Source organism: Melopsittacus undulatus, chromosome 4 (assembly GCF_012275295.1).
Source record: "Melopsittacus undulatus isolate bMelUnd1 chromosome 4, bMelUnd1.mat.Z, whole genome shotgun sequence".
Lineage (NCBI taxonomy): Eukaryota > Metazoa > Chordata > Aves > Psittaciformes > Psittaculidae > Melopsittacus > Melopsittacus undulatus.
The window spans coordinates 70,448,256-70,476,201 of NC_047530.1; the positions used below are offsets into that span (position 1 = coordinate 70,448,256).

At 40.5% G+C, this 27,946-nt stretch overlaps 1 protein-coding gene across 2 annotated transcripts in view; it reads right to left on the reverse strand.

Annotated features, from left to right (window-relative positions):
* The window catches only part of PRKG1 (protein kinase cGMP-dependent 1), a 479,219-nt gene that overhangs the window by 25,323 nt on the left and 425,950 nt on the right, over positions 1-27,946 (reverse strand). For both annotated transcript variants that reach the window (XM_013130233.3, XM_005153712.4), the window contains exon 10: positions 8,860-8,956. In XM_013130233.3, coding sequence (XP_012985687.1) covers positions 8,860-8,956 — 97 coding nt within the window. The remainder of the gene's footprint in view (positions 1-8,859; positions 8,957-27,946) is intronic.

Sequence of the window (27,946 nt, forward strand, 5' to 3'; positions counted from 1 at the left end):
ATGTACATATAAATATGGTTCTACACCTTAGCGCTTTCTCAGACTTTCTTGGAAAATGGATATTGATGAGACAAAATCCAGAACTTGATGGAAAAAAGAGTAAGTGGCTCTATCTTATCCTTCCTCTCTCTGCCTGTCTTTACCATAAGTCATGTATGTGTATTATATATAGTCTGCAATGTGAGCAATTTCCATGCAACTCCAGCAACAGCTGAATTGATACAAGCTGACCTTGAGAAACTGTAAAAACTAATACATTTTTACCAGAATGTAGAACAATACCCCACAGAAGGATTAAGCTCAGTGAAGATTAGTGACGTGCCTGAACCTTGCAATATCTAGATTGAGGATATGCTATTTTATAACTGCATCTGCCTCATTCATGGCCAGTCTTCTATTCCTGCATGATTTTCTTCTAGAAGACAGCAAAGAACTTCTGACTTTCTGAATTCCCATTCAGAAGTTATGCCTGTGAGTTACAGGTCTTGCATGGCTGTGAGTTTTCCAAGAAGCCCTATGATTGTGCTTTTTTCCCCAATGAGCTGTTACAAATAATATCTGGAACTATGGTAATCTGTGTATACCCCTAAAGCCATGAAAGAGCAACAGACCCAAGGCACAAAAGCAGAGCTTAACGTATTTATATTTATTCATATTTATCTTTGAATTCATATTTAAATTTATGTTTTTATTTTATCCTTCATTCTTTTTGGCCAATGCAGTGTTTGCCACTCAAAAATCTCCACATTTCTTTCACTGATGTAATGGAAGTGCCTGAACAAACATGAACTTTCAGTGTCTGGACACTGTGCTCATAAAAACCTTAGTCAGGAGCTTTTTCTGCTGATCTTCAAAGGCAGCTGGCCAGGCTCCCAGCTGAAGGGGAACACACAGGGAGAAGAGTTTATGCAAGTAAAAAATATTTTGTTTACTCTGGAGATGTGTCTTTTTCCTAAACACACAGCAACAGTGAGCTTTTAGGAGCTGGACAGGAGCTCTTCTTGAACTCTTGTGTCCACAGTTCACAGATCAGTTGCTTGTTGCTTGTGCCTCCTGTTGAACTTCCCTTGTGGGCACAGTGATACCTTTGTAATGACAGAGATGCTTTTAGAGAGGGCTCTCGCTAGCTGTGTGTTTTGCTATATGTGTATTATTCAGAAATAATGGATCCAGGAATCTGTGTTATGAAATGCGAATATCTTCATATCATGTTAAATAATAACTGGTTCAACTGTAGCTCTTGGGAACTGAAGTGCAAATGCTTTTGCTTGCTGGGTATGTTCAAGGTCTTTTATTTGCTGCTGTTTCCCAGCTAGATGCATTTGAACCAACAAAAATAGCTGCAGCTGTTGCTGAGTGCAGCACTTGCAAGCTGAGCTCTCCTAATCCCAACAGCTGAACTGCTGCACGAACAAAGCAGAAACTTCTACCCACCCCCAGCAAAATAGTACAGCATGCTTTGTATTTATGTTCTTCCAGGATGAAGCAGATTTCCTTATATTAATATTATTTGCCTTATGATTTGTTTTCTTGTCAGCATTTCTTTTTATTAGGCAAGTGAGGGTATAGCTTGCTCATATTTATGCCTTAAAGTCCACTGTGGTGCTCAGTATTTCAGATCTTTCCATATGGGTTTTGAATGTACTTTGCACATCTCCTTAAAGCCAGATTCAGCTGCTCTCCTGACCTAAGGCTTAGAGAAAAAAAGTAGTTTGCATATCCAAATTATAAGCAGGCTACATGGTGCTTCTTGCTCTATCCTTTCTACCGCATGCTACCTCACAGCTGTCTGCTGTGTGTGAATAGGCACGGTGATTGGACCAGGTTAGGCTGGAAAAAATAAGTCAAGGCTTAAAAAAAAAGACCTAAGATGGAAAGAAAATTCATGAAGCAGCTGACATCACCTACCTGGCAAAAGTGTTTGACACTGTCCTACACAACATCCTTGTCTCTAAATTGGAGAGACATCAATTTGATAGATGGATCACTCAGTGGATAAAGAACTGGCTGGATGGCTGCATGCAAAGAATTGTGATCAATGGCTCAATGTCCAGCTGGAGACCAGTAACGAGTGGTGTCCCTCAGGGATCAGTGTTGAGACCGGTCTTGTTTAACATCTTTGTTGGTGACATGGACAATGGAATTGAGTGCCCTCTCAGCAAGTTTGCCAATAACACCAAGCTGTGTGGTTCTGTTGATATGCTAGAGGGAAGGAATGCCATCCAGAGGGACCTTGACACGCTTGTGAGGTGGGCTGATGCCAACCTCATGAAGTTTAACTATGGATGAAGTTTAACCATGGCAAGTGCAAGGTCCTACACCTGGGTCGGAGCAATCCCAGACACAGCTGCAGGCTGGGCAGAGAAGAGATTCAGAGCAGCCCTGCAGAGAAGGACTTGGGGGTGTTGGTTGATGAGAAACTGAACATGAGCCAGCTTCAGTGTGTGCTCACAGCCCAGAAAGCCAACCGTATCTTGGGCTGCATCAAAAGGAGCGTGACCAGCAGGTCAAAGGAGGTGACCCTGGCCCTCTACTCTGCTCTCGTCAGACCTCACCTGGAGTATTGTGTGCAGTTCTGATGTCCTCAACATAAGAAGGACATGGAACTGTTGGAACAAGTCCAGAGGAGGCCCACGAGGATGACCAGGGGACTGGAGCACCTCCCATAACCTCCACAGGCTGAGAAAGTTGGGGCTGTTTAGCCTTTAGAAGAGAAGGTTGTGTGGAGACCTCATAGCAGCCTTCCAGTATCTGACGGGGGCCTACAAGGATGCTGGTGAGGGACTTTTCATCAGAGACTGTAGCGATAGGACAAGGGATAATGGGTTAAAACTTAAACAGGAGAAGCAAGGTAAGTTCAAGTTCAAGAGGGTGGTGAGGCACTGGAATAGGTTGTTCAAGGAAGCAGCAAATGCTCCATCCCTGGCAATGTTGAAGGCCAGGTTGGACAGAGCCCTGGCCAACATTGTCTAGTGTGAGGCATCCCTGCCCATGGCAACAGGATTGAAACTAGATGATCTGAAGGTTCTTTCCAACCCTAACTATCCTATGATTCTATGAAGGTCCCCCTGCCATGGCAGGGCAGTGGGAGCTAGATGATCTTTGAGGTCCCTTCCAACCCTAACCATTCTATGATTCTATGAATTAATTAGAATTGGACAGCAGGGTGGAAACTGTCCATGACCATGATCTTATTTTCTTTGAAAAAGTCTTATTTCAACTCATTGGGAAAGCACTTAAGTATCACAATCTGAATGCTATAGGACTCTACAGGAAAAAATTTGCAAAATTACGGTCTATGAATACACCTAAGTATAAGCTGAAAAATCCACAGTCCTTAGGAAATCTCATCTCTTCAACAATTAAAGTTGCTTAATCAAATACTCAACTGTGCTAAAACCTTGTAATTTTATGTTTTGATCCCTATACTGAAAATTGATATTCAATGCTTGTCAATATGCACAACTAAGTTTTTTATAAGCAAGGACATTGGGAAATACAACAAAACTAGTGTCTTTCTTTCCTGGTTTCAGCTGGAACATCCCAACACTTTCTATAAAGGTATTATTTTTCAAAAATGTCTAGAAAGAAAAGGCTAAAAAGCAGAGAGAAATGTAAACTGTTTCATGCATAGAATTATTCTAACAAAATGTAAATAGCAGAAGGCTTATATATCTAAACTATGAGAAACCAAATGGAAAAACTCACTACAGGGGTTTCCTGTAAATGTCACAGACCTAAACTCTCCAGCCCCATACATGATCCTGACCCGCTCCTGATTTTCGCTTTGTCTACAATAGAGCACCTATTTTTACATCTAATTCCTGCTTCCAAACAGAACTGAAGCCTCTGGCTTGATAGCTCATATCCTTATCCGGCCTCTGACAGTATATGATGGACTACAAATGGCATCTCATCTTTCCAAACTTTTACAACAGCTTTCCCATTAAGGCAAGCCCTGAGAATATGTTTTCATCTACAAAGGATATATTTAATTCCATGAGGAATTAAAAATCAAAGGAAAAATAAAAAAGTAGCTCTGCAGTGGTCCAGTGCTATCTGACAGTAACATTAAAATTAAGCATCCTGCACATGAGAAGGGAATAGGCTGCATATGTAAGATGGAAAGAGAAAAAAAAAAAAAGAAAAAAAGGGGCCAAATCTTCATAATCAGCATTTTGTTCAGCTGAGTAGCAGTAGTATTGCTGCCAGATGAACATGGGATTTGTTGAGGTACCTGATCTTCAAATCCCTCACTTAAAGCTCAATTTCTTCACCTTGACAGCACCCAAAATGCCTGTTCTTTCAAAAGGAAGGCGGCCAAGGTATTCCTGACAATTAAAAATCAAGAGATTTCATAGAGAAGACTGATCTTTCTAACAAAAAGCTTAATAATAGCTGGAATAAAAGGATAGCTATGCAGCTGGAAATTTTCACTAAGAAATATCTGAATTATGCATCTGTCAGTCTATTGGAAGCCAGTTACAGCGTTTTTTTCCTTGCTATCTAACTAATTCACTAATGGTTTTGTTTATAAAGCTGGCTAGAGGCTATAATAAATTTGATTGCACTTCATAATCTGTGGTCAGATTTCTCTTAAAACATGAATAAAAATGAAAAATGCTGTATTGATCATTTTAAAATGGTCTTGTATAGCCCCAGTAAAGTAGGGCTGAAATTGAGGCTTTGTTTTTTTATGTGTATGTCCTTATTAATCTTCATATTGCAAAGGAGTTTAGCTTTCAGTGGCCACCATGAAGCCAAAAGGACTTCAAGGGGAGTTTGTCTAGCATATGGCACCATAAAATACTTTCATTAACGCTTGGATTATAAAATAAGAAGATTATTATTAACTTTGCACCTATTAAAATCAAGCCATAAAGGGTTGGAAGCACTTTTGAGAAGAGCAAGAAAACTCAAACTAATTGTTACAAATTGAAGTAATGACTTGAAATAAAAGGGACACCATTTAGTAGTGGCAAAATGCTGCCGCTAGCTTCCAGCTCTACCTGAGCAGAGACAGGTTCAGGTTGACTAATGTGTCTGGTTTAGGTACTGCTCCAAAGAGGGGAAAGCCAGCTGGAGTCTAAGGAACAGGAACGACCACAGGCCTATAAAGCACAAATTAGATGTAAAACTCAAAAGCAGCACATTTGTTCTTTTAAAGAGAATTGCTCTTCCGGCTCATGTGATAATGGTCTTCGAATAATACAACCCAGTCTCAAGGGTTGTATGTATTTGTATTTCAAACCTACTACAGGCTACAGCACAGAGACGTTAAATATTATGAAAAACCCTCCTGGAAACCTCCTTCCCTAAAGACTTAAACAACAAATTAGGGAAAACTGGTCAGAAGTGGTTAGCTATATTTGAATCTGCCTGAATGACGATCTCTTTAGGTCCCTTCCAGCCTGAGCTGTAATGACCGTATGGTTTAAGTATGTGATCTAAATGCCAATGACTTCTACAAAACTGCTGAATGTTAAAACATGTGATTAAACTTTTGTCAAGTCAGGGCTAAAAACTGAGACTGTCCTTAATCTGCCTTTTGCCTGCTGTCTTCAGGATGTCCCAAGCCATACGTTCCCCATAGGAGTGCAGAAGGCACAGCTCCCTTCAAGCTTGTGTACATGCAGGGACAGTGGGTAAGCCTATAGGTTTTTAATGGTGTATCTGTCCTGAGAAGTGAATGAAGATGTAGCTGAAACCAAATCTCAATTAAGCTTGCAGCAGGGTGTGGAAAACTATATTATTTTGTATTTTATTACCATCACTGAGTGATTGTTGGAAGCAATAACTATGTAAACCAATATAACAAAAAGGCATGGACCTAGTTTTTAGTCTACCTTTGCTCAGCCATTATCTACATGAACTGATTTCACAGGAATAATGACTCCAATCCTGCATGTTCAGATACTCCCGTACATTTTTTTTTCAGAGCTGTCTAAAATAATCTTGATTTCAATAAAAAATAACTGACCTAGGGCAGATTATTGGAAACACAGGACTTAAATTAAAAGGAAATTAAATAACAAGGGCAAGAACAATAAAGTTCAGAAAAGATTACTTATGATGGCTGGGGACACCAGACCTGCATTCCTGTCCTCTGCAAAGTGGTGTTTCATGGGACATGAACCTGAGATGACATTCCGTATTCTAACATATGATTAAGGCATTTTCATCCCAACACAGAATATGATCAACTATCATACAGCTGAGAAGCTGAGCTGCAAAAAATAGTGGATTTGTCTCTTAATCCATGCTATTAAAAACCAAGAAGTCCACTGGAAATATCTGTTGACATACAAATAATAAAACTAACTAGAAAAGCAAGGGAAAAAATATATATGATATTTCCACCTCTAATCTCCATAAAATTAAAAAGATTTTAAATTTTAGGTTGTCTTGCCTTAAAGCCATGTATTTGTGTATGAATGCACTGAAGGGGTGACTTCTCCAAACAGCCAGTATTCATAGAGTTGTCTGGAAAACCAGTGTGTATTGATACATACCACATCCGGAAATTAGCATGCAGACCAATGAGATAATTATTTCTTCTTGGCCAGCAACACCCAAACTAAACCCCAGACATTCCAGTTTTCAACTAGACACCACCAGCTGCCCTCTTGAAGGGTATGGTGATGCCCTAGGGGGAATTTGCCCACTGCGGCTGAGGTCAAGCTACAAAAATCTTCTTCCTTTCAATGTCCTTTATTTATTTAATCAATTTTACTCTCAGAAAGTGCAAAAATGTGAATGTTTTCCAGGAACAAATCCCAGGACTGCAGTGCGCTAGCAGTCTTCTGTAATACACTCGGGCAATAGTCAATTCCTCTGATACATTTTGCATTAGTTCACTTTTAGGCCTTAAATTATAACATCTATTTTTCATGGAGAAGTCAGAAGCAAGAGGTAGCAATTCCAGGCTTAGTTTTGGCAAAAAGAATATTTTATTGTTTTAATAATAAAATTTCTGATAAAAATAAAATCTGGAGCATTAAGCTAAACTTTGAAATATCATTTAACCTTCTGTGTGCAAATCAGTGTTAGTTAGAAGCCATAGAAAATGACCTTGACCGGCATTTTCCTGCTTAAGAAAAGCCCTACAAGATAATGAACATTTTTCCCATCAGCAGCCTTTAGCAAGGCTGTATTGATGGCACCATGGCTTCTTGGAGGCTTCTGAGATTTGGACATCTCCTAAGAATTACCTGACTCTGATCTGATATGCTGAAGTGACAGAGCATGTCCATTCCTGCTTTTCTTCACACCTGGCTAAGTGTCACATGTTGCTAAGATTTAGTTTTTGACAACATCTTAAACCTTACAAATTAATTCTGTGAGCACCCAGAGTTAGAGGACTGGCCCATTGCCATAAGTAACAGTCCAATCTGCTTTCATATCTGTGTGGTTTGAGGGTCTCATAAGCAACCCTTATGAACACAAACTTCCGCACTTTCCCAGGAACATCTCAAGGTTTTCAAACATCTTGAGAGCTTGTGCCAAAAAAAGCCTTAAAAATGAAAACAATCCTCACAAGCTCCTTCAGAAGATCCAAAACAAGCACCAAACTGGTGGGTCCCTCACTACAGGTCACGTCAGGCAGAGAAGACAGAGGTAGCGTTGATTTGGAGACGAATCTCCTCAACATTATGTTATTGTCAACAGAGGGTGAAAGGCCTTCAAAAGGGAGGTCAAGCACAACCCAAATTAAGCTTCTGCTTTAAAGCATTCTCAGCAATAGATGGCTATAGAAGGAGTGGGGAAAAGACAGCCTTCCCAGACTACGGGTGAGCTCTTGTGACCCTCTTCCAAAATAACAAACAAATAAATAAATAATAAATCAAAACCCAAACTGCAGGAAGGGACCAGCATTCTCACGGACATGCTCTCTGCACAATTTTACATACACCCAAACATGAAAACTTACAAATTACATGGAAGAGCTAGTTGTGCTTTTAATACAGAATCTACCTGATAACAACACAAATAATCACCAAACCACTTAGTTTTGCCAGTTTTCCAGTTACCAGCCCTACAAGTGTGTTTGGTGCCAATCGGATTACAGAGTGGGAATTTCCCCGAGGTTTCATGATGCCGTAGTAACTGTTCCCTTTTCTGCCCCTAATTTACAGGAGTTCCTAATATACTGCACTTGTGGCCAGTATCAGAAGCTCCTCCATGGTCAGCACCATGATGTAAACTAAGCTCCCTCTTTCTATTATAGGTTTTTGCATTTACATTATATTTCAAATGGGTCACACAATGGCTGCCAATTCAGTCTCGTCCTGCTCAGTTTTAATAAAAACTGCTGACCTCTAAATCCAAGAAGAGCAAAGAGCAAGGTCAAATTTTTTCCTTTCTATAAAATTCTGCACAAAATAAGTAGTTTTCTGTGAACTGTTGTATTAGTTTAGACACTGAATGTCTAAAGTGAATGTACGGATTTCATGATAATAAACCAAAACTCTCTCTACACCCGAATCAGAAACTGCTTAGAAGAGACACTGTACGATTCTCCAGTTTTGGTTAAGTAAGATTTTGGATTGCTTGTTCAACCTTAACAGCTACACAATTCTTCAGGTTATTTTTAAAAGGCAATCAAAAGACCACTTGGAGAGACATGTGCTCATCTCTCAACCTAGTACATAAATTCTTCTTGGTTACTGCAAAGCATTTATTTGTACATTTTTATTTACCAGAATATGTAATTCAGCTTTCTTCAACTATTAGAAAATATATAATCCCATCACATAATTTTCTTCCAGTTATTCAGGTGTAAAAACAAAGAAAAATTAAAAGACCAGTAACACAGTACTTACTCTAGGACACTCAAACTTCAAAGAAAAGGTTACCTACCAGCTCAACTCGTCCAAACCCTCCGACTCCAAGGGTGTCAATGATGTTGAAATCAGACAGTTTCAGGTTGGCGAAGAAGGCAGCTTCGGCTTCGTATCTGGATTTTTTTATGTGAAAAAATGGAAATTTCTTAGAGGTGTAAACATGAGTACTGTGCAATACCGTACCCGAATGGCATGAGCGTGGAAGAGCCTTTACCTGCTCAGTTTCCATTTTATCTCTTACAGTTTGCTTTTATTCACACACATCGATTTACTAGTCCCAATTATAGCATTTCTCCGATGTGCATGGTTTCCAAGTGAGAAAAGCAAACATACCTACTGCATGCCTACAATGCAAATGTCTGGTACTGCAATTCAGCTCCAGCTACCCAGCAAATGCTACATTTTGATGTTTTCTATTGATCTTCTTGTGAGTGGGTTTTTTTTTGGTGTCTTTAAGTATTTTTAGAAGATAAAGTCTCTCATAGGAGTTTGTCTTATCCAGAGGCTAGCAGTAGTTTCTATAAATGTTTATTGAAAGTGGCAAGATCATTAAGGTCCCTGGAGAGAAATCACAGCCAGGTTTTATGAAATCAGATCCGATAAGCTGCGGGCTGGTGTGCAAATGCCTGAAATGAATGACTTCAGTCACATATCAACATTTCTATAAGAATATCTTCACTTCTTTTCCTCCTATAAGCTCACTTGGAGTAGACATCCCATCCCTGGAGGTCTCCAAATCCAGATGCTCCCTCTTTAGCCCATGTCCAACTGGCTCGCAACACAGGTTCACCGAGCCCTTGACTAAGGAAGCATGCAAATTGAACACATGCAAGCCTGCCAAAATAAGCTTCCCATGACTATCCTCATGAACATGATTCCTCTAAAATAGCTCCTTGACAAGGTTTATGGTATTTTTAGAAAGGCTTGGAGGGGAAATGGATGAACAGGATCCACCCACTCAATAAAGTCTGACATTCAGCTGCTGGAGGAGTCCCCGTGCATGTACAACCTTTGGCCGCTGGCAACACAGACTTGTATGGGAAAAGAGCATTGACAGGATTATGGAGAGATGCATGGAGGGTGTAAAGGGGAAATTGGTGTGGTTTGCAGTACTTAGTTTTAGCCAAAATATATTTCATATAATCCACTATTTCACCTGGATGTTTCATTTGTGCATGATAATGCTAGCATAAAGACAAAACATCATAATGTTAGCTTCAATTATACATACACATGCACCTGTCTATCCTTTTAAGCATCTTGTCTATCACAGCAGTTTTTAATTCAATAATGAGATGGAATTGATCTGTTGACTTATTCCCTTCAAACTACGTTCTTTATTTGAAACTTCAATGACATTGGGAGAGAAAAAGCCCCTCTCTCCTCCCTGCAATTTTAAAGTTAAAAGGGAAAAATAAAAAGAGATGTGAAGAAATGCAAAAAGTCACATCACAAAGGCCCAAATCCAATGCAATAAGGCATAATTTTATCTTGGGGTGCTGTAGACAAATTATTTAAGCTCTGCTTTATTATTTATACTGTCACCAGATCCCTTGGTGACCTTACTCCTGTGGCCACAGCAGCCTGATGCATCTGACTTTGGAAACCAATCAGAACGGAGCCTGCTTTACACTTGGGATAACCTTGTGTGACACAGCTGCTTATCGATTGCCTTATACTCATCATGAGGTGAGTACTAAACCTGTCACTGAAAACCTCTGCTAAATTAAAGACGTACCTATGTGTTCCCTTCTAAATCACAGCAGAAACATTATTTTAAGGGTGACAGAGCAATGAGATGGATCTAATTTTCATGATAAATGTATAGACCATTTGAATACCCTTCACGATTTATAATTGCTAGGGAGATGAAATCCAAGCATGGACAATTTCCCTTCAACAACCAAACAACTTCACATCAAAGAGCCCTGCATTACCTTTGCCTAAGGCTTGGGAGCTGAATGAAGCCATTTTGTGCTTCCAGGAAAGCATGGGAACAACTACCCCATCTTCTTTCCTGAGCAACTAGTAAGGATTTCTCAATGCTGAACCAGCAGGGGATGAGAAATGCCAAACAGCAGGGTGTCAGAAGGGTTAGGGTCTCCAAAATCATATGGGACTGCTTTCCCTATAATACCTCATCCTGAAAGATGACCAAGTCCTACAAAAATTATGTACAGTTCACATCATGTGTCATGAGAGGACAAAAACTTGGAACTAAATGATCTTAAGGTCCTTTCCAACCCTAACTATTCTATGATTCTATAAGACATGGCATGCTGCTGGTAAGGCAAGCAGGATGCTTGTTCCAGCTCCTGCAAATTCCACCATTTCTCCCAAAAATCACTTAGTTTGATTGGAGTCAGGATCTTCTGCTCCAGTCCCAACTTCTTCATCATTTTGTTTTGAGTTGCAGAAGCCAAGAGCTCTACTGATGGCTTTTAAAATACAAAAATATGTTCATTTATTGTTTTGCTTAGAACATGTACTTGCAGCATTATTGTGATAGCTTTTTGAAATCTCTTGGCTAATTCTCTTTGACAGACTTCTTAAGTGTAGTTAATACAGACAAGTGAAACAAAGCATATAAAACAGTCGGATGCAGTTTGCTAGATATTGTGCAACAGGCATCCAAAAACTGAACGAAATTCCAAAAACATATAGTGAAACCAAATGCATTTAAAATCAGGCAAGCAAGCCTTTCACATGCTTATTAACAACAGTCACATCTGAATTCTGTTTTAATCCAAGCTATAAAGGTCAAAGTCCACTTTCAAGATAAATTCCTATAAACTACCAGAAGTTATACACTTATAAGCCCTGCAAAGCTTAAGAAAAAAATCTCTTCAATCACTAAATAAAAATATCAAAATGCAAAATTCCCAAGCCGTCTCCTAATCAGAAACCAGGGTATAATCCTCATCCTGACACTTAGAATACGGAATATTCAACTTCTGTCCTCCAATTTCCTTAATTTAAGCATGCTGCTCTCTAAACAGAAAATCCCAAGGCTTTTTGTAGCATGTGTTCCTTACTCAATAAAATTTCAGTGAAAAAAATATGTGATGGCTGATTTTATCACCTCCAAAAGAGACGAGACTCTTTCAAGGCACTGGGAGGGACGTGCTAAGGAATACAGAAGTAGTTTAAATATTATATTTGTGTATTAAAAAATAATATTTGTGTGTCTACAGAAAAACATTTGGCTCTGGACCAGGCTGAGGAAATCTGTCACACTCAGATACTGGGGAGGATGCTTGGGATATTCCCTGGGAATACAACAGAGATGGGATGAATGGTGGAGACAGTTTGACCACACTTGTGCAAGATGACATGGAAATAACTCGCACTCTGGGGAAAACACACGTGTGCCAAGTCAGGGTATATTTCTTCTGGGTACCACTTAGCAGACACTACAGGCTCTTCCCATCTGGTACCCAGCAGTCTAATAGGAAATGTGGCTATATTCTAAAAACACAGCTGCATGCTGGTGCTCTGAGACTTTTCAAACAAGAAAATGATTCTTTGACCTCTGAAAGACTTGGTGATTTAAGTTTCTAAATTAATAGATAAGAGATATATTGGGAAGACATCTTGGTCAAACCTGGAGGCATGAATGCATCATACCATGCTCAGTGACACTCTGGAGCTACACAGAAGCAATACCCAAATATTCCATGATGAGATTTCTGGGGTTTTCTGAATTAGATATAATTAAGAAGAGCCCTTCTCCAGATATTTTGGTAATTGTGACTCTTGCTCAAGCTATTACAGGCCAATATGTCTGGGAAATCATAGCTGGAAGTGCACAACAAGAAAAGACACAGGAAACATTCTCCTGGAAGGCATGCTAAGGCACATGAAAAACAAGGTGCTTGGTGACAGCTAGTATGGCTTCACTAGGGGGAAATCCTGCCTGACCAATTTGGTGGCCTTCTGTGATGGGGGTACAGAACTGATGCGCAGAGATAGAGCAGTCGACATCATCTACCTGGATTTGTGCAAAGCGCTCCACTCTGTCCTACACAACATCCTTGTCTCCAAATTGGAGAGACATCAATTTGATAGATGGATCACTCAGTGGATAAAGAACTGGCTGGATGGCTGCATGCAAAGAATTGTGATCAATGGCTCAATGTCCAGCTGGAGACCAGTAACGAGTGGTGTCCCTCAGGGATTGGTGTTGGAACCAGTCTTGGTCAACATCTCTGTCAGTGACATGGACAGTGGGATTGAGTATGCCCTCAGCAAGTTTGCCAATGACAGCAAGCTGTGTGGTTACATTGATACGCTGGAGGGAAGGAATGCCATCCAGAGGGACCTTGACACACTTGTAAGTGGGCTGATGCCAACCTCATGAAGTTTAACCATGCCAAGTGTAAGGTCCTGCACCTGGGTCGGAGCAATCCCAGACACAGCTGCAGGCTGGGCAGAGAAGAGATTCAGAGCAGCCCTGCAGAGAAGGACTTGGGGGTGTTGGTTGTGATGAGAAAATGAACATGAGCTGGCTTCAGTGTGCGCTCACAGCCCAGAAAGCCAACCGTATCTTGGGCTGCATCAAAAGGAGCGTGACCAGCAGGTCAAAGGAGGTGATCCTGGCCCTCTACTCTGCTCTTGTGAGACCTCACTTGGAGTATTGTGTGCAGTCCTGGTGTCCTCAACATAAGAAGGACATGGAACTGTTGGAACAAGTCCAGAGGAGGCCCACGAGGATGATCAGGGGACTGGAGCACCTCCCATAACCTCCACAGGCTGAGAAAGCTGGGGCTGTTCAGCCTGGGGAAGAGAAGGTTGTGTGGAGACCTCATAGCAGCCTTCCAGTATCTGACAGGGGCCTACAGGGATGCTGGGGATGGACTCTTCATTAGGGACTGCAGCGATAGGACAAGGGGTAATGGGTTAAAACTTAAACAGGGGAAGTTTAGATTGGGTATAAGGAAGAAATTCTTTACTGTTTTAGAGTGGTGAGGCACTGGAATGGGTTGCCCAAGGAAGCTGTGAATGCTCCAGTCCCTGGCACTGTTCAAGGCCAGGTTGGACAAAGCCTTGGGTGATATGGTTCAGTGTGAGGTGTCCCTGCCCATGGCAGGGGGGTTGGAACTAGATGATCTTAAGGTCCTTTCCAACCCTAACTATTCTATGATTCTATGAAACATTATCAAAACAGGAAGAAAACAAAAACTTTGCTCCTTAATAAAGAGCTTTTAAAATTAAGGCTGAGATTTTCACCAGAGCTTGTGGGAGTCTCTGGCTTTAAGTCCCAATGCATTCTTGATAGGACTTTTTGCTTACTGAAAACAGGTTTTGTCATGTACCCTACCAAACCAACATGCCAGAGCACACAGTCCACTCCTGTACCTAACAGGAGGGGTATCTTTTCCATAGTGGATGTCACAAAACAGCACAGAGGAGATGTTCAGATCTAGGTCAAACACAAGCATCCTTCCAAATCTATCAAGCTCTTCTCCAAGATTTCTTGAAAATCTGAATGATAGAGGTACCTACCAAAATCTCACTCAAATGACTGACTTTCTGTAACGTTCTTGCCCTAACAAGTATCAGGGCACTTTTATGGGCGAGCTGGGGCTTGGTACCATCACTCCTTTCCCTCCAAATAAAATACATACTCCTAAGGAGCTGCTAATTAAAATGCCTTGATTTGGTCTCCTCTTCAGCACGGACAGGCATCACATGCGAGAAACCAGAGTAATCAGGGGGATCAGGAGTAAATACCATTGTCCACATGTCCCTGCTACTTTGAAACAGCAGCGCAGAAGCCACAGCCCAAACATTTGGGCAATGCCTGTTATGCAGAATAGGAGAGAAAAACACATGACTTCTTACACTGCTGGACATTTCCAATCATTTAAATGAGTGTTTGCCTCCTAGGATGACAATTACTCTGAAACACGTTTCAAGCTTCTCCTCCCAAATCTACAAAAGGAAAAAAATCATCTTACCTAGACAGCTAAAAAGGATAAATGGCAAAATGTGAGGAGCAGAGTTTTGCAGTTGCTCAACTGCTCAGCTTTACTAAACTAGCTCACAATTCCTATCACATGAGCTAAATGTGTTGGGAAACATTAGACATCTGTTACCAAACTGTCATCTTGATAGACAACTTGGCTCTTTCCACCTGCACGCTGCCAACTAGATGTAAATTACGACCAAATGGTAACCAAGTACCAACTCCCTGATAAGAGTGATGGTAACAATTTTGGGTGGATAAAAACAGAATTTCAGTCTTCCTCAGTGTCGGACACCTGCTCATTTAACAGCTATTTTCTCAGCCTTACATTCAGTTTTCTTGGCTGGCCTGATCACTGTATCACCCATAGTTGAGGCATACACTTCTGCAGACAGAAATAATGAATCTCTGCAAAGACTAAAATAACTTGAGTTCCAGTACATGGATGGTGATCATCCGGCTGAGCCTGCAGGAAGACACAAATTAAATGAGCCTAACAGCCACAGGTGGGGAAAAACACTTTACAAAAGAAAACCAGATTTCTGTGTCCACTAAAGAAGAGAGTCCATCTCAGTATGGTTCTTAAGATATATAGCTAGATTCTTAAGATATAGCTAACTTCTCTTTAGCATGCTGCTTCAACTGATGCAGCACTTAAAAAACCCCAAACAAAACTAGTTTGTGAATAAATGACAGAAAAAAATCCCCCAAATCTTTGATTTTGTAACAATTTTTTCTATATATCTAAATATACATATTTTAGCCCTGGTGAAATAACCCACCTGTGTCTAGTCTATGGCACCTGGCTGCTATTTCCCTGCCTTGGACCCTGACGTCACAGCAGGCTTTCTGGATTGGATTCATGCTATTAAGAGAGATGCAATTCCAAATGCAGGTGAAAAGTGGTAGAAGACATGGATCGAATTCATGTAACGAGTAAGCTTCACTATCTAAAAGTAATGTAAAGAAGAGCAAATGCAGCAAATGGTGTTAGGGATTCCATGTCTTGCTTTCTGCTCCAGCCAGTCCTCTTCTCTGCCTGCTCAAATAACTCCAAAAAGCTAAGACTCAAGTGCTTCTGAATGATTTTGGACAAGGGGAAATCTATGAATGATCATATGGGTGAAAGCAAAATAAAAAGCACCTTATGTCATGCCCACATGAGATCCTTACCTTCAACTATGCCCTGTTTGAGTGGGGCTCAGAAGACTTAGCCACATTCAGGCAACAGACAGAAGCATGGCACAGCGACAGTGTATTTTACACAACCAGCAAGATCCAGAGCCTGGGAATGCCTGAAAGCAAATTCTTGAGAGGCATTGAGAGCAAATCTGTTTTTCTTTGTGGTGTGTTGCCACTCAACCTCTCAAAGGTCCCACCCCACATGCAAAACCCTTTTTACCTTGCATTCCCTCAATCTATTTGAGTCACTATACCTGGTGGAGGGAGATGTCCCTTGACAAACCATTACAGTAAAAAAACCCAACAAACAAAAATGGGTTTGAACCCAAAATCCTTTTGGGGAAGACTGTAACATGCTCATCAGACTTTTCCAAGAGTCTGATCCTAGTAGATGAAGAGCACTCTCATGTCTCCACTGATTTGTATTAGCTGAAAGGGAGACGCTCGCCCCAAAATTACACTCAGGTAGAACAGGCAGTGATAGCAGATAACTACTTCATAACTACCATGTATGGAAATGTCTGGGAAATGCCTACATTTTGTGTTTCTTCCTCAGGGTACCAGATGTCCATTTATCTCATGACACAAATGGACCTTTTAATTTCCAAAAGTCCCTTTCAGGTAAGCACTGGTATCAGTAAGAACAAAAATAACAAGAAAAAGACCATCTCTTTACCTATTTTACTGTCAGTTGCATAACATTACAGAAAAGCTGAATTCATTTCAAGCTCTGCCACATTATTGTAATTTATTAGCTCATTCACAAATACAGGATCACAAAATTGTTCCAGGGTATATCCATCGGCAGTGAAAGCAGGAAAACACCAATCAAAGACTTCACACTGTTGGATAAAAGTACCAGCACAATATGAAAGTGATATCTCCCATTGGCAGTAAGGTTGCTGTCACCCACCCAGCCCTGAGTTGTATTAACCAGGGAGCACTGACACGCTATTGCCCTAAATCCAGCTGGTGTTTTCTGTCCTTTCACAGACATAATGGAGAGATGGCATTATAGTGTGCCCATAAATAAATTCTGCCTGATATTTGCTATCCTGATGCTAACCCATTCCTGGGAGAGGTGGGTGTTACAGTGTTACCTACAGATCTTGACTTGTTAGAGATGATTTACTGCCTTGCACCAAGGAAGACTGAGGAGAATACTAAACTCATCTTACCCTTCCATTTTTTCTAACTGCAAACAACACTGAAAAAGTAGAAGGTGTATATCAATCTATCTACTCGTGTCTGTAGATAGACAGATACAGGGAGAAAGTATGATAACTTAAACCCCAACTTTTCCTTAGTTCAGGTCTCCTTCTTCCAGACCATCCTCCTGAGGTCAGCAGTGCCATGGCTTTAACTTCCAATTTAGCTGCTACCACTTCTTTACACGTCTTACACTTTCAACTGAAAATCCAAATCAAGAGAGATTTCATTTGGATTTTTAAAAGCAATGTGCTAGTGGACACGATGCAATTGAAAGCTACAGCTGCATAGACCATTGCATCAGAAAGAAAGGCTGTCTTTCTTTTCAAGTTCATGTTGTCAGGGCTGGGAATTTTTCTTGGACCCCCAGCACTTGAACTCACAGCATACTTGCCTTTAATGACTTTCACATCAGGAGAAATAGCATACCTCCTGGTTTAGATTTTCTTACAGAAAGTGAACACTTGAGTGGCAGCTAAAACAGACATTAAAGCTATGGCATCTCTAACTTCCTCTGGAAGGGGAAGGAGACCTGAAATTAAAAACATAAAGTTAAAAAACTAACAGAGAAATCATTCCTTCCCCTATTTTAAAAGCACATTACTTTTTAATTAGAACTTGGCAACATGAATATGATATTATGCTATCATAATAAGCTGTGCTTATTGTAAGTTGTTTCAGTAGTTTAGCAAATAGATTTGTTTGAATTATGGGGCTTTGAAGACTTGCTATTGCATGGAGACCAATTTCACTGAGAAATGTAACTGAATGTACCCAAATACAGTCAGTTAAAATAGCTCGGAAAGACCTTGTCATCATCCAGGCTCTCTAAACTTCAAAGTTGTTCAACTTCTAAATGTGCCAAGAGATTGTCAATACCTTGTTAAACAAATTATGCTTATTGGGTTCAGTACCTTCCTTCTAGCAACAGTATGAGCACTGCAGTGGGATCTTATCTGAACAAAGGACGTGCAGGGCGCAACTTTATTTAAATTCCAAAAAATTTAAACCTTTTTTTCAGATGTTCACTGTGAGATCCTCTCTTCTTGTAACAACCCTTATTAAATATTCACACAATGCTCATGTGACAGAAACAAGACAAAATTTTGGTGGAAGAATCAAACTGTCAGCTGACCAGGGGGTGATAATGTCATACAGGTATGAAGCAAAGTGCTTTCAATAGAGCACAAGGTTATTAGGATGTCTTTTAGGGAATAGGTTGCCGGCATTTCACTGAAAGTCAAAGGGAGGTCACCACTGCAAATGTGTGGTTTATTTTCGAGATGCACGTGTTTCTCCTCCAACTTCTAATGAAACAGCCTGGTGCTCCAACAGGACTCTCAGGGTCCTACTTCAGGAAGTCCTGGTTTTAGCTTTGGTTAAAACAACATTTGCACTTTTGTAATACGCCTAATGCTGAGAACATCCTGAAATAGTTCAAACAATATACTCTACAGAGCAGACTGACTTACAAACCCAAGACTTTAATCAATTTTAATTAAAAGGGGCAGAGGGAGGATGTGGAGTATTCCTTCCTCTGGCGGCGTTTCCTGTTCTGTACAGTATTAAAAGATATTGCTTAAGAAGGGGGTTTGTTTCTTCTTAACTCTGGGTATTACTATCTGGAAACCAAAGAAACTGCCTCATTGCTATTGTGTTGCAGCTCTGCCTTGGCTCAGCAGTGAGGGACTGAACCCAAAAGATTAGCTGATAGCATCACTGTGTATGATATACTGGATTAACCTGGATAGGAAACTCATTGGTGACACTAGAAAAATAAAGCATGAATAAGTTTCCTAACTCCAAGACAGGCAGCAATGGCACAACCTGAAATTTCACACTAAACGAATTCTAAGGAAAAGTAAATTATTTTTCACAGCACTTCAAACATTGCACATCAAATATAAAATGAAATATCATTAAAAAATGTTATTCATCAACATTTTTCCCCCAAATAAATTAATGTTCAAATCACATACTTCTGTAAAGCATTAACAATTCAACATTTTCATTAGAAAAATTCCCACCAGTTTTCCTTTGGCAATGGGTATTATCACAGTTGCTGGGTGACAGAAATACTGATTTACACATAGCCCAGTATCATAATGTTTTGATGCCAGCAGGCATGAAGTACTGAGGTGTTCTGTTGTTTTGGGTTTTTTTTATTGTTGTTATTTTACTGTGAGTTTTTAAAGGATATTCAGCTGAAATGTTACAGCCACTAGATAAAAGCTATTATATACTTTAGCTCACCCTAGTCCACAGAAAGTTTCATGTCCTGGCCACCCCATGCCTACTTCCAAGAAAGCTGTTTTGTTTTTTTCCCCATGCAGCTGTGCTTATTGCAGTAGAAATGTGGGGTAGGAATCAAATTGCAAAGATACATTTATCATGCACTCACACACATGCGTTACAAAGAGAAAACTCTTTTGCCTGGCTGATGGGAATAAAATGAAAGTACAATGTACTTCAGCTTGCCTTTTTATCTTTGCTATGCCAGTACCCAACAGTATTATGCCTTATTAGCCTTCTTGGCACATTTCTCTCCTCACATGGTAATTCTAATTTGAATAATCAACCTTTCAGAGTAAAATATTAGATTCATGGGTTGTTGGACTGCAGCACAACATCTAACATCCCACTGCAGGGTGACAAGCTAGATTAAAATGCAGTTCACTGAAGGATTGCCAGGGACTAGAGCGTATTAATTCCTATATAACTCTTCCTAAATCATGGGTCACTACCAAGATAAAATTTGAGTTTAAATCCTCATATTTAATTTGGGTATTTGGGTATACTCAGCAATACTGAATTATACTGTAGACTCACACCTTAACTTTAAAATAACACAAAATCAGTGAAAAATAAGCTCCCACAGGGATGCTAACCACCTTTGAATAATTTAGAAGAAAAAATACTGTGGTGAGGAAGGAGACAAGTCACAAACTTCCCTCTATTTTCCTTATTAGCTCTGAATTTAACAGTTTGGATCTATAAATAAGAAAATGTATTTGGAAGATAAGGCATCATGTTTTTTCCTCTCACATTTCTGACTGACATCAGAGGAAATACCTTCAGATCCCCTATTTTGTCCTTTTGAAAACACCAAGGAAAACTCATGCTTATGAGAAGTGCTCAGGGAAAAAAGCATTTCATATTAGAACTCCAAATGGTGGATAAATCCCAGCTACCAAACTTGATTCAAAGATGTCAGAATATACACCACAGAAGAATACCGAAGTATTTTTAAGGCAACTTATTGGGAGTCACTGGGGAAGAGCCATGTCCATGTTATAACCTTGGAAAGCCAGATGTAATCTCAAGGAAAATTCAGTCTAATTACAGCTTGAAATTGCTCAAATCACAGTTAGTTCTGCACGCTGCTCTTCTACTTTACAAAATCCCACAATCTAATTGCACACTGCTAATTAGATCCCATGAACCCCAAATCAGCCCATCTAAGCATGTAAACACTAAATGGCCTTTTTGCCTCCAGCTTTAATGTAGGACTGTGTTTCTCACATAAGTAAAGGCTCACCATGGCAACAGCAATGCTCAGATTAAAAAGACTTGGTTGCAGTTTTTTCTCTTAGATTTTTTTTAAGAATGCGGAGAACAGACTGATATGTTGCTGACGTTAGACATACATATTTGTCTAACTTACTGTGTTCACTACTTACTGCACATCTGTAGGAGTCCCATGTGTTTTAGACAGAGAGCCATTAAGTTTTGCCCCCATTACTTTTTCCAAAAGCACCTAATCCTCTATGAAAAAAATAATTTGCTAGATGGTTTCCAGCTTGATGGCTACTAAGTAGAGGTCCACCTCCAATGAACTTATGTCTCTCCTCTAAGGGCTGCCCAGAGGCATTTCTGCAATGTTTCCTGCAGCCTCTTCTAAATTCTCACGTACACCCATGTATGATAGAATTTGGAGATGTTGCTGTAGCAGATGGGTGAATGATGTTCCCTTAATCCAGTGGCTCCCCCAAAATGCCCACAGATCATCAGTGAGAGCTACTAATTGTACTGGGGTTGCTGGACTACCCAAAATCTTAGTGCAAGACCTTCAAGTTTTTATTCCTTTGGCCAACCTCAGAGCACCCCAAGCATGCCTACACTGCTGGCATGATTCATCCTAATCAGCTTTTTAAAGAAGGTGACATATAAGGAGAAGGCAGAGAGGAGGACAAAAAGTCCTACCAGAAAAGTGGTAGCAGGCAGGAAGCAGTTTTTTCCTTACAAAGCAAGTACGTGTACACACAAAGTGAGGTTTGTCTCTCGCTTATTCTGGCAGACAGATGAAAATGTGGGAAGAGATCAGTGAAGCTGGGTTCCACACAACCAACTCCATCCTGATATCACCCTGTGTCAAACCTGCTTTTAATTTGACTTATCTGCTAAGATTTTACTTTTTTCTGTGAGTATGACTTTCAAAAGCAGAATCAATTACTTGGGCCATGCAGGTCTTTTTTGCTCCATGTTAGAGAGACTCTGCAGAGGCAGAAAGTTTCCTCTCCAGCTTAACAACTCTACAGAAATAATGAATTTGCCAGTATCTGACAAAAGTTAAGAAAAAAGCATCAAAACAAAGGGCTAATTTAAAGAAAATCTGGAAAAATAGAAAAAAACAAAGCAACCGTGCATGTACTGTCCCAAAACCATAAAAAAAAGGTCTAAGAAAGAAGAATGGGAGGACTAGGTCAGGCTCTCAACAAAGCTGTGGCATGATAAAGATATAGGAGACATGAAATGACCATCGCTAGGATGACATAATAGCAGCCACAGGAAACATGAAGGCTGGAAACTCCAAGTAGGCTGGTCCTAAGGAAAGAGTGATCTGTTGTATTAAATAAGGTTAACAAATTAAATTATCAAGTCATGCAGGTCATCTATAATTGGAAATTACAGTCTAAACAGGGAAGCAGAGTATCAGGATGAGATTACTGACCACCCATCAGACAGGCAAGAGTGGCTTTGATCTGCTGAAGGAGCCTCTGACAAGACCTCATCAAAGACAGGACACCTAGCATGAGTGTGCAACAAATTCAAGATATACTATCTGTCAAGCCTGAATTTTTAGGCACAATTAATAATTATTTTTAGAGATAGTTAAACAGGTGGCCCAAGAACAAAGAAAATTTGTGACTTAATGCCTGATGATATGCACAATGCATTTAGAAGTACCACCATTGAAGAATCTCCCTGTAATAGAAACCATAGTGTATTGAGATTTAGCACAGCTGGAGGTCTGAAAAGAGGTTTAAAATAAAAGCATCACTCTGGCACTTAAAAATTCACAAAAGGAATTCAGAGAGTAGCTAAGAGTTGAACATGGGAATTAAATTTAGCAGCAGCATGTAGGTATCCAGAAACATATAGCAAACATACCATCTATCGAATGTGGATCTAGGATAGGTCAAATGGAAGCTGGTGTGGCTGAACAGCAGGATGAGACAGTACATTAAAAGCAAAAAGGCAACCTTCAAATATGAACTGTTTTCAAACAGATCAAGAGACAAGAAAAAAAAATAATTAAACCTTGTCTGGTTGCAAGGAAAAACACCATAAGGCAGGGGAAAAAATAATGCAAGTAACAACTTCAAAAGGCTTATAAACAAATAATAAATCCTTCTCAATCATAGCAGCAGCAAGGAGGCTGACTGCAGGCTCTAGGGTCTCCAGAGGCTCATGCTCTAGAAAGAGCACACTGAGAAAAACAAAGCCATCTGAGGAAAGCTCAGTGCACTTTTTACCCCAGTGTTCAACATGGAAGATCTTGGGGAAATCCTACCACTGCAAACTTCCTTCCCAGAGGAATCACCAGAATAAGTGCCTCCAGTTGAAGTGTCAGTAGGGGACCCAAGTCAACTAAAGGAATGTTAACTCATTTCCAGGCCCAGCTGGTGCTCACCCAGCACTTCTGCTTGAACTGAAGGTGAACTACTAACTGTGGTTTGTAACCAGCTCTGCTCACAGAGGGATGGAAGTGGCTTTTTGATGTGATCCAGAGTGCTGTACTTGACTAAGCCCAACATCTGTCCTAACAGAATTAGTTGACACATGGATAAATCTGACTTCTTTGGGGAACAGCCAACATGTTTCACAAGTCTACTGGAGTTCTTTGAAGGAATCAATAGGCACATGGGCTGGAGAGATGTGGTTGATATAGGTGGCCTGGATTTCCAAAAGGCATTTGACAAGGTTTGAAAGGCTGTTAGCAAAATTAAGCTGCCATGAGATAAGAGGAAAGGTTAAAAACAGGAAACAGCAGACAGTAATATATAGCTGATTCTCTAATGGCTAGAGGCCAAGAGTGCTCAAATCTTTCCTGCTCAACATCTTTATAGATGATCTGTAAAATGGGAGAATAAGTAAAATGACAATATTGGTCAAGGATATAAAATCACCAAACGCAGAAAAAAAGAAAGTAAAAAATCCCAAGGTGAAAAATTGCACAGGGACTTAGGGACAAGATAATACATTCACTTGAAATCCTGTAGAAATGCAGTGATGAATGTCAGGGAAAAAAAGTCCTGATCTTACACATACAGTAATGGTTTTCTTCATCCACCTTTACCCCCTCCATTCCATCTCAAAAACTACAGAAAAGAATTGGAAAAGATACCGAGGAATGTGATGGCAAGAAGCACAGGTCTGGACTGTTTTTTGTTGCAGGAAAGACTCTATTAGGTGTTTCTTCCTGGGAAAAAGACAACTCAGGTAGGAGAAGGCGAAGGTCTAAAATTTGGGTGTGCCAAGGAAAGCAGCTAAGGGGATCCAGGTTAAAAAAAACAAACCAAACCACCAAGTGCTACTAAATATATCAACAGCACCTGTATGCAGGAAGTCTCAGAGTCCCAAATCACCGGAGACTGGTGCATCATGAATCAACAAGCATCTCTTTGCTCTTATTCTCCTTCCTAGATATCTGCTGTTGGGCACGGGCAGAGACGGGATACAGGGTTAGCCACATCTTGATGCAGTGAGGCCACTCCTATATTGGCACTTCCAGTGTATCTGTACATAACTAGAATAAACCAAGAAACTCAAGGCCCCTGATTGTAATGTATAAGAGCATAACCCCCCCCCCCCCCTCGCGTTGTGTTTCACCATGCCTGGTGCCTGATCTGGAAGCCTGCTTGTGTTCTACGTGGTGAGAGATGAGATGTTCAATCTTACAACTTGTCTTGACTTGATAAAAGGAAGTTTTAATCAGACATTTATTTAACACATGGCAGCTAACATGAGGAAAAAACATAGTTCTTGCTTATTCACTGATGCTAATCCTAAATTCACCACATGAGAAAACTACCAAGTGCTTTGTCAACATTTGAATATTAGCATGTTCTAATTATAGAAAGAGGAAAAAGAAAAAGGAACCAAACACATCACCATAATCCCAAAGTTTTTCTACTGGAGATAACTCCTTGGCTTGAAAAGTGATGCAAGCTGTCTAATGTCAGGAATGAAATGAGCATGCTGAAGGCTTAAAACTCTTCACAGCAGTTAAACAACTCATTTGCCTCTCCTAGTGGAGGGGAACATTTCCTAACACACTCCCCATGACTCATGGCATCCCAGGAGCTGAAGCACTCATCAAGACACACTTCCAAGTCGTGCTCCCATACGAAAACACTGAAATATTACTGGCTACACATCACCTAGCTGTGTCCAGCTGTACCCCAGCTATTCAGCGCCCCAGATTTGGAAAATTTGAGTACAGGTAATGATGGGTCTACCAGCACGCATGGGCAGGTGAACCTACAGAAGACCAAGGGGCTCTGCTGAGAAACACCGATTCTGGGGACATCGGATTAAAAGCAGTAAGCTTCTTGGAAATTTCTTAGCATCTCTGCGGGGTCCCTTCCTCTTCTAGCCAAGAACTTCTGAAAGGCACTTTCCCGTACTTCCACTGGAGGGCACAATATCCCAGGTTTTCACACGCTCATTTAGCAAGGCCCTTACCTCTGGGAGACATTCTTGAACGGTTGCAGACTTTGATTTGGTTTCTACCCTACTTTTATGAGTAGCTCCATTTTTTTCAAAACGACATAATTATTTTCATAAAAAGACCACAATATTCCCAGTTTTACCCCCATTATCAATGCCCTCCCTCTCAGTGCCCATTTGCCTCTGCGCCCTGAATTACCTACAGCACTCCAAGTTCTCTTATTTTCCCCACCTACTTTTCCTATAGGTGGCATACATATATCGGAAGTACGTACGTATGTGAAGGCCAGGAGGTTAAAATCCTCACTGCCTCCCCAGGAGGCAGTAAGAATGAGATGAGCTGATACTCATAGGAAAAATGACCCAAACTTCAAATGTCAAAAGACAGACTTAAAGATGATTGTCCTCCCTCAGAAGTTTGTAACAGTCCCATGAAAAGCAACAGCTGAGGCATGGTCAAGAAGACAGACTGAATGTCAGGCATTACTAGGAAGGGAGCAAAAACCAGCTTATCTTTATATAAGCCCACAGCACCTGGTACCTCTGTGTCCTTCTATTCCAGCAGAGAGCACTGCAGGGAAAACTAGGAGAAAGGGAACAGGGTTGGTCAAAAGTAAATGCCTCTACAGGAAAGCAAGTTGGGACCTTCTGGCCTACAAACTGCTTACAATGTGACATTGTCAAGATTTACTTACTAGAGGGAGACACCACTAAAAGCTGTTTTTTGTTTGTTTGTGGGGTAGTGCTGAACATAGTCTATTATAAGGAACTCTTCTCCACACCTAAGTACCAAAGTTTTACAGACTAGTTCTTTCACAACTGAAACCAAAAATGTAATTTTTTCTTGCTGTTTGCTATAATGACCCTATGTTAGCTCACTAAACAGGAAACAATTCTGCAGGTGAAGCTTTTTCCACTCTGTCTCCTTCTCTGCCATTTACATTTACACCTGAGGACTGAAGATGGGAGAGAGTAGGATGGTGCCAGCTCCAGTTCTGCTTTGTTTTTTCTGACCTCTGGTTAATTTGATCAACTATCCGTGTCTGTTTCCTCACATGTAAAATGAAGATACACTTATTCAAGAACAGATCACCTGTGGACTGTCTGGGATCAGGTCATGGGTCCATTTTGTTCAGTACCTTCTCTGGAGAACAGCCGTGAGGTAACACATGGACAAACAGAGCAAGTAGTGATATTTCCTTGAATACTCCTGAAGCTCTCAAGACTGAATGGGTTTGCAGCATATACTGTAAAAGTGTTACATGAAGGGGCAGAGTGTTGCACACCAAAGTGATCCTGGAGATCATGAATCTCATGAGAGGCTTGTTATTGTCAGGGCTTCAGGATCAGGAAACATTGCTTAGCATTATTCTAGGCTCACATAAAGAGGAGGACTGTGTCACTATTTCTACCATAAATCCAAGTTTTTTTCCTCTAACTCTTGAGTATCTCTGTGGCACAGGGATGTCCAAAGCTGCTTCTTCCAACAGAAACTTAATCAGTCACAAAGGGATGATCCCTTCTACTCCACGACACAATACAAAGCCCAGATCATAGCAAATATTTCTTGCACTGCACACACTTCTCCACTCTTACCCGGTACTCAGTCTATACACAAAACTTGCCAAAACTCTATTTCTTTTCTCAAAGAGAATTACACGCTTACTTTAATGAGTAGGTTTTTTCATGCCTCTTTCAGCATCTTTAATAAACAACAAAATTTTAAATGTTGCTCACCAAGATGATGGAGAGACCCAGTAACACTTATTTTATAATGTAATAAAATAATACTTAACCGAAAGGTTTATAGTGGCTTTTGGTGAAGAACAATATAGCCAAATACATAGTTTCTGATAAAGGTTGTATTACTTTATTTCCCCTCTGCTAATGGCTATGCTGTCACTTGAAACTCCCATGAAAGACTTAATGCCGCCTTGTTTTCCTGGAATTAGCAGTGGTTGTTTCAAATTAGCTTCCCTTAGCCGGAGAATGAATTAGAAAAGGCCTGTACTCAGCTACATGCCAAACAAGTGTAATTTTGTGAAATCTATTGTCAAGCACTTCAGTGTCGAATGCTGTCGACCCCTGATTATTACCAGGCAGACCAAAGAGGGACAGAACTCCTTTGTAAAGTGATGCACAGGGATTAGAAATGTCTGCATCCAGCAGTGTTAAATAAAAATTTGCTTTGTAAATAGGTAGCAGTGGTTTACCTTATTATGGCATAAAAATATGTGCTTTTGTTTTATTTTCTAATGGAGTAGGCTTCAGTGCTTTCTATGCAAGGCTGTGCAAGACCTGCAATAGCCCTTTTGACAGCAGTGTAGTATTTCTAAAACCACTGGGGCTCCAAATGGGCTAAACCTCTCTTCTGGGTTCACAGAGGGAAAATTCTTCATTATGAGGGTGGTGTCACACTGGAACAGGTTGCCCAGGGAAGCTGTGGCTGCCCCTTCCTTGCAAGTGTTCAAGGCCAGGTTGGATGGGGCTTTGAGCAACCTGGTCCAGTGGAACCCTTTAAGGTCCCTTCCAACCCAAACCATTCTATGATTCTATGATTTCAGCCAAAAGACTGTGAAAAAAGGCTTTTCTCCTGGAGCCTCCAACCACAGCAGAAGGCACTGCTGTTGAGCGAGTGCACTTGCCTTCCTTGCTGTTTGTTTCCTGCTTAGCTGTTCTACTGTTCTACATTATTCCTATATGTATCTTGATTTCTCTACTTGCTGTGCAGCTTTCCTATTCTTCCACGGCACAGTGCAGTCTGGAGATACTCCTTTTAGATCCCAGACAC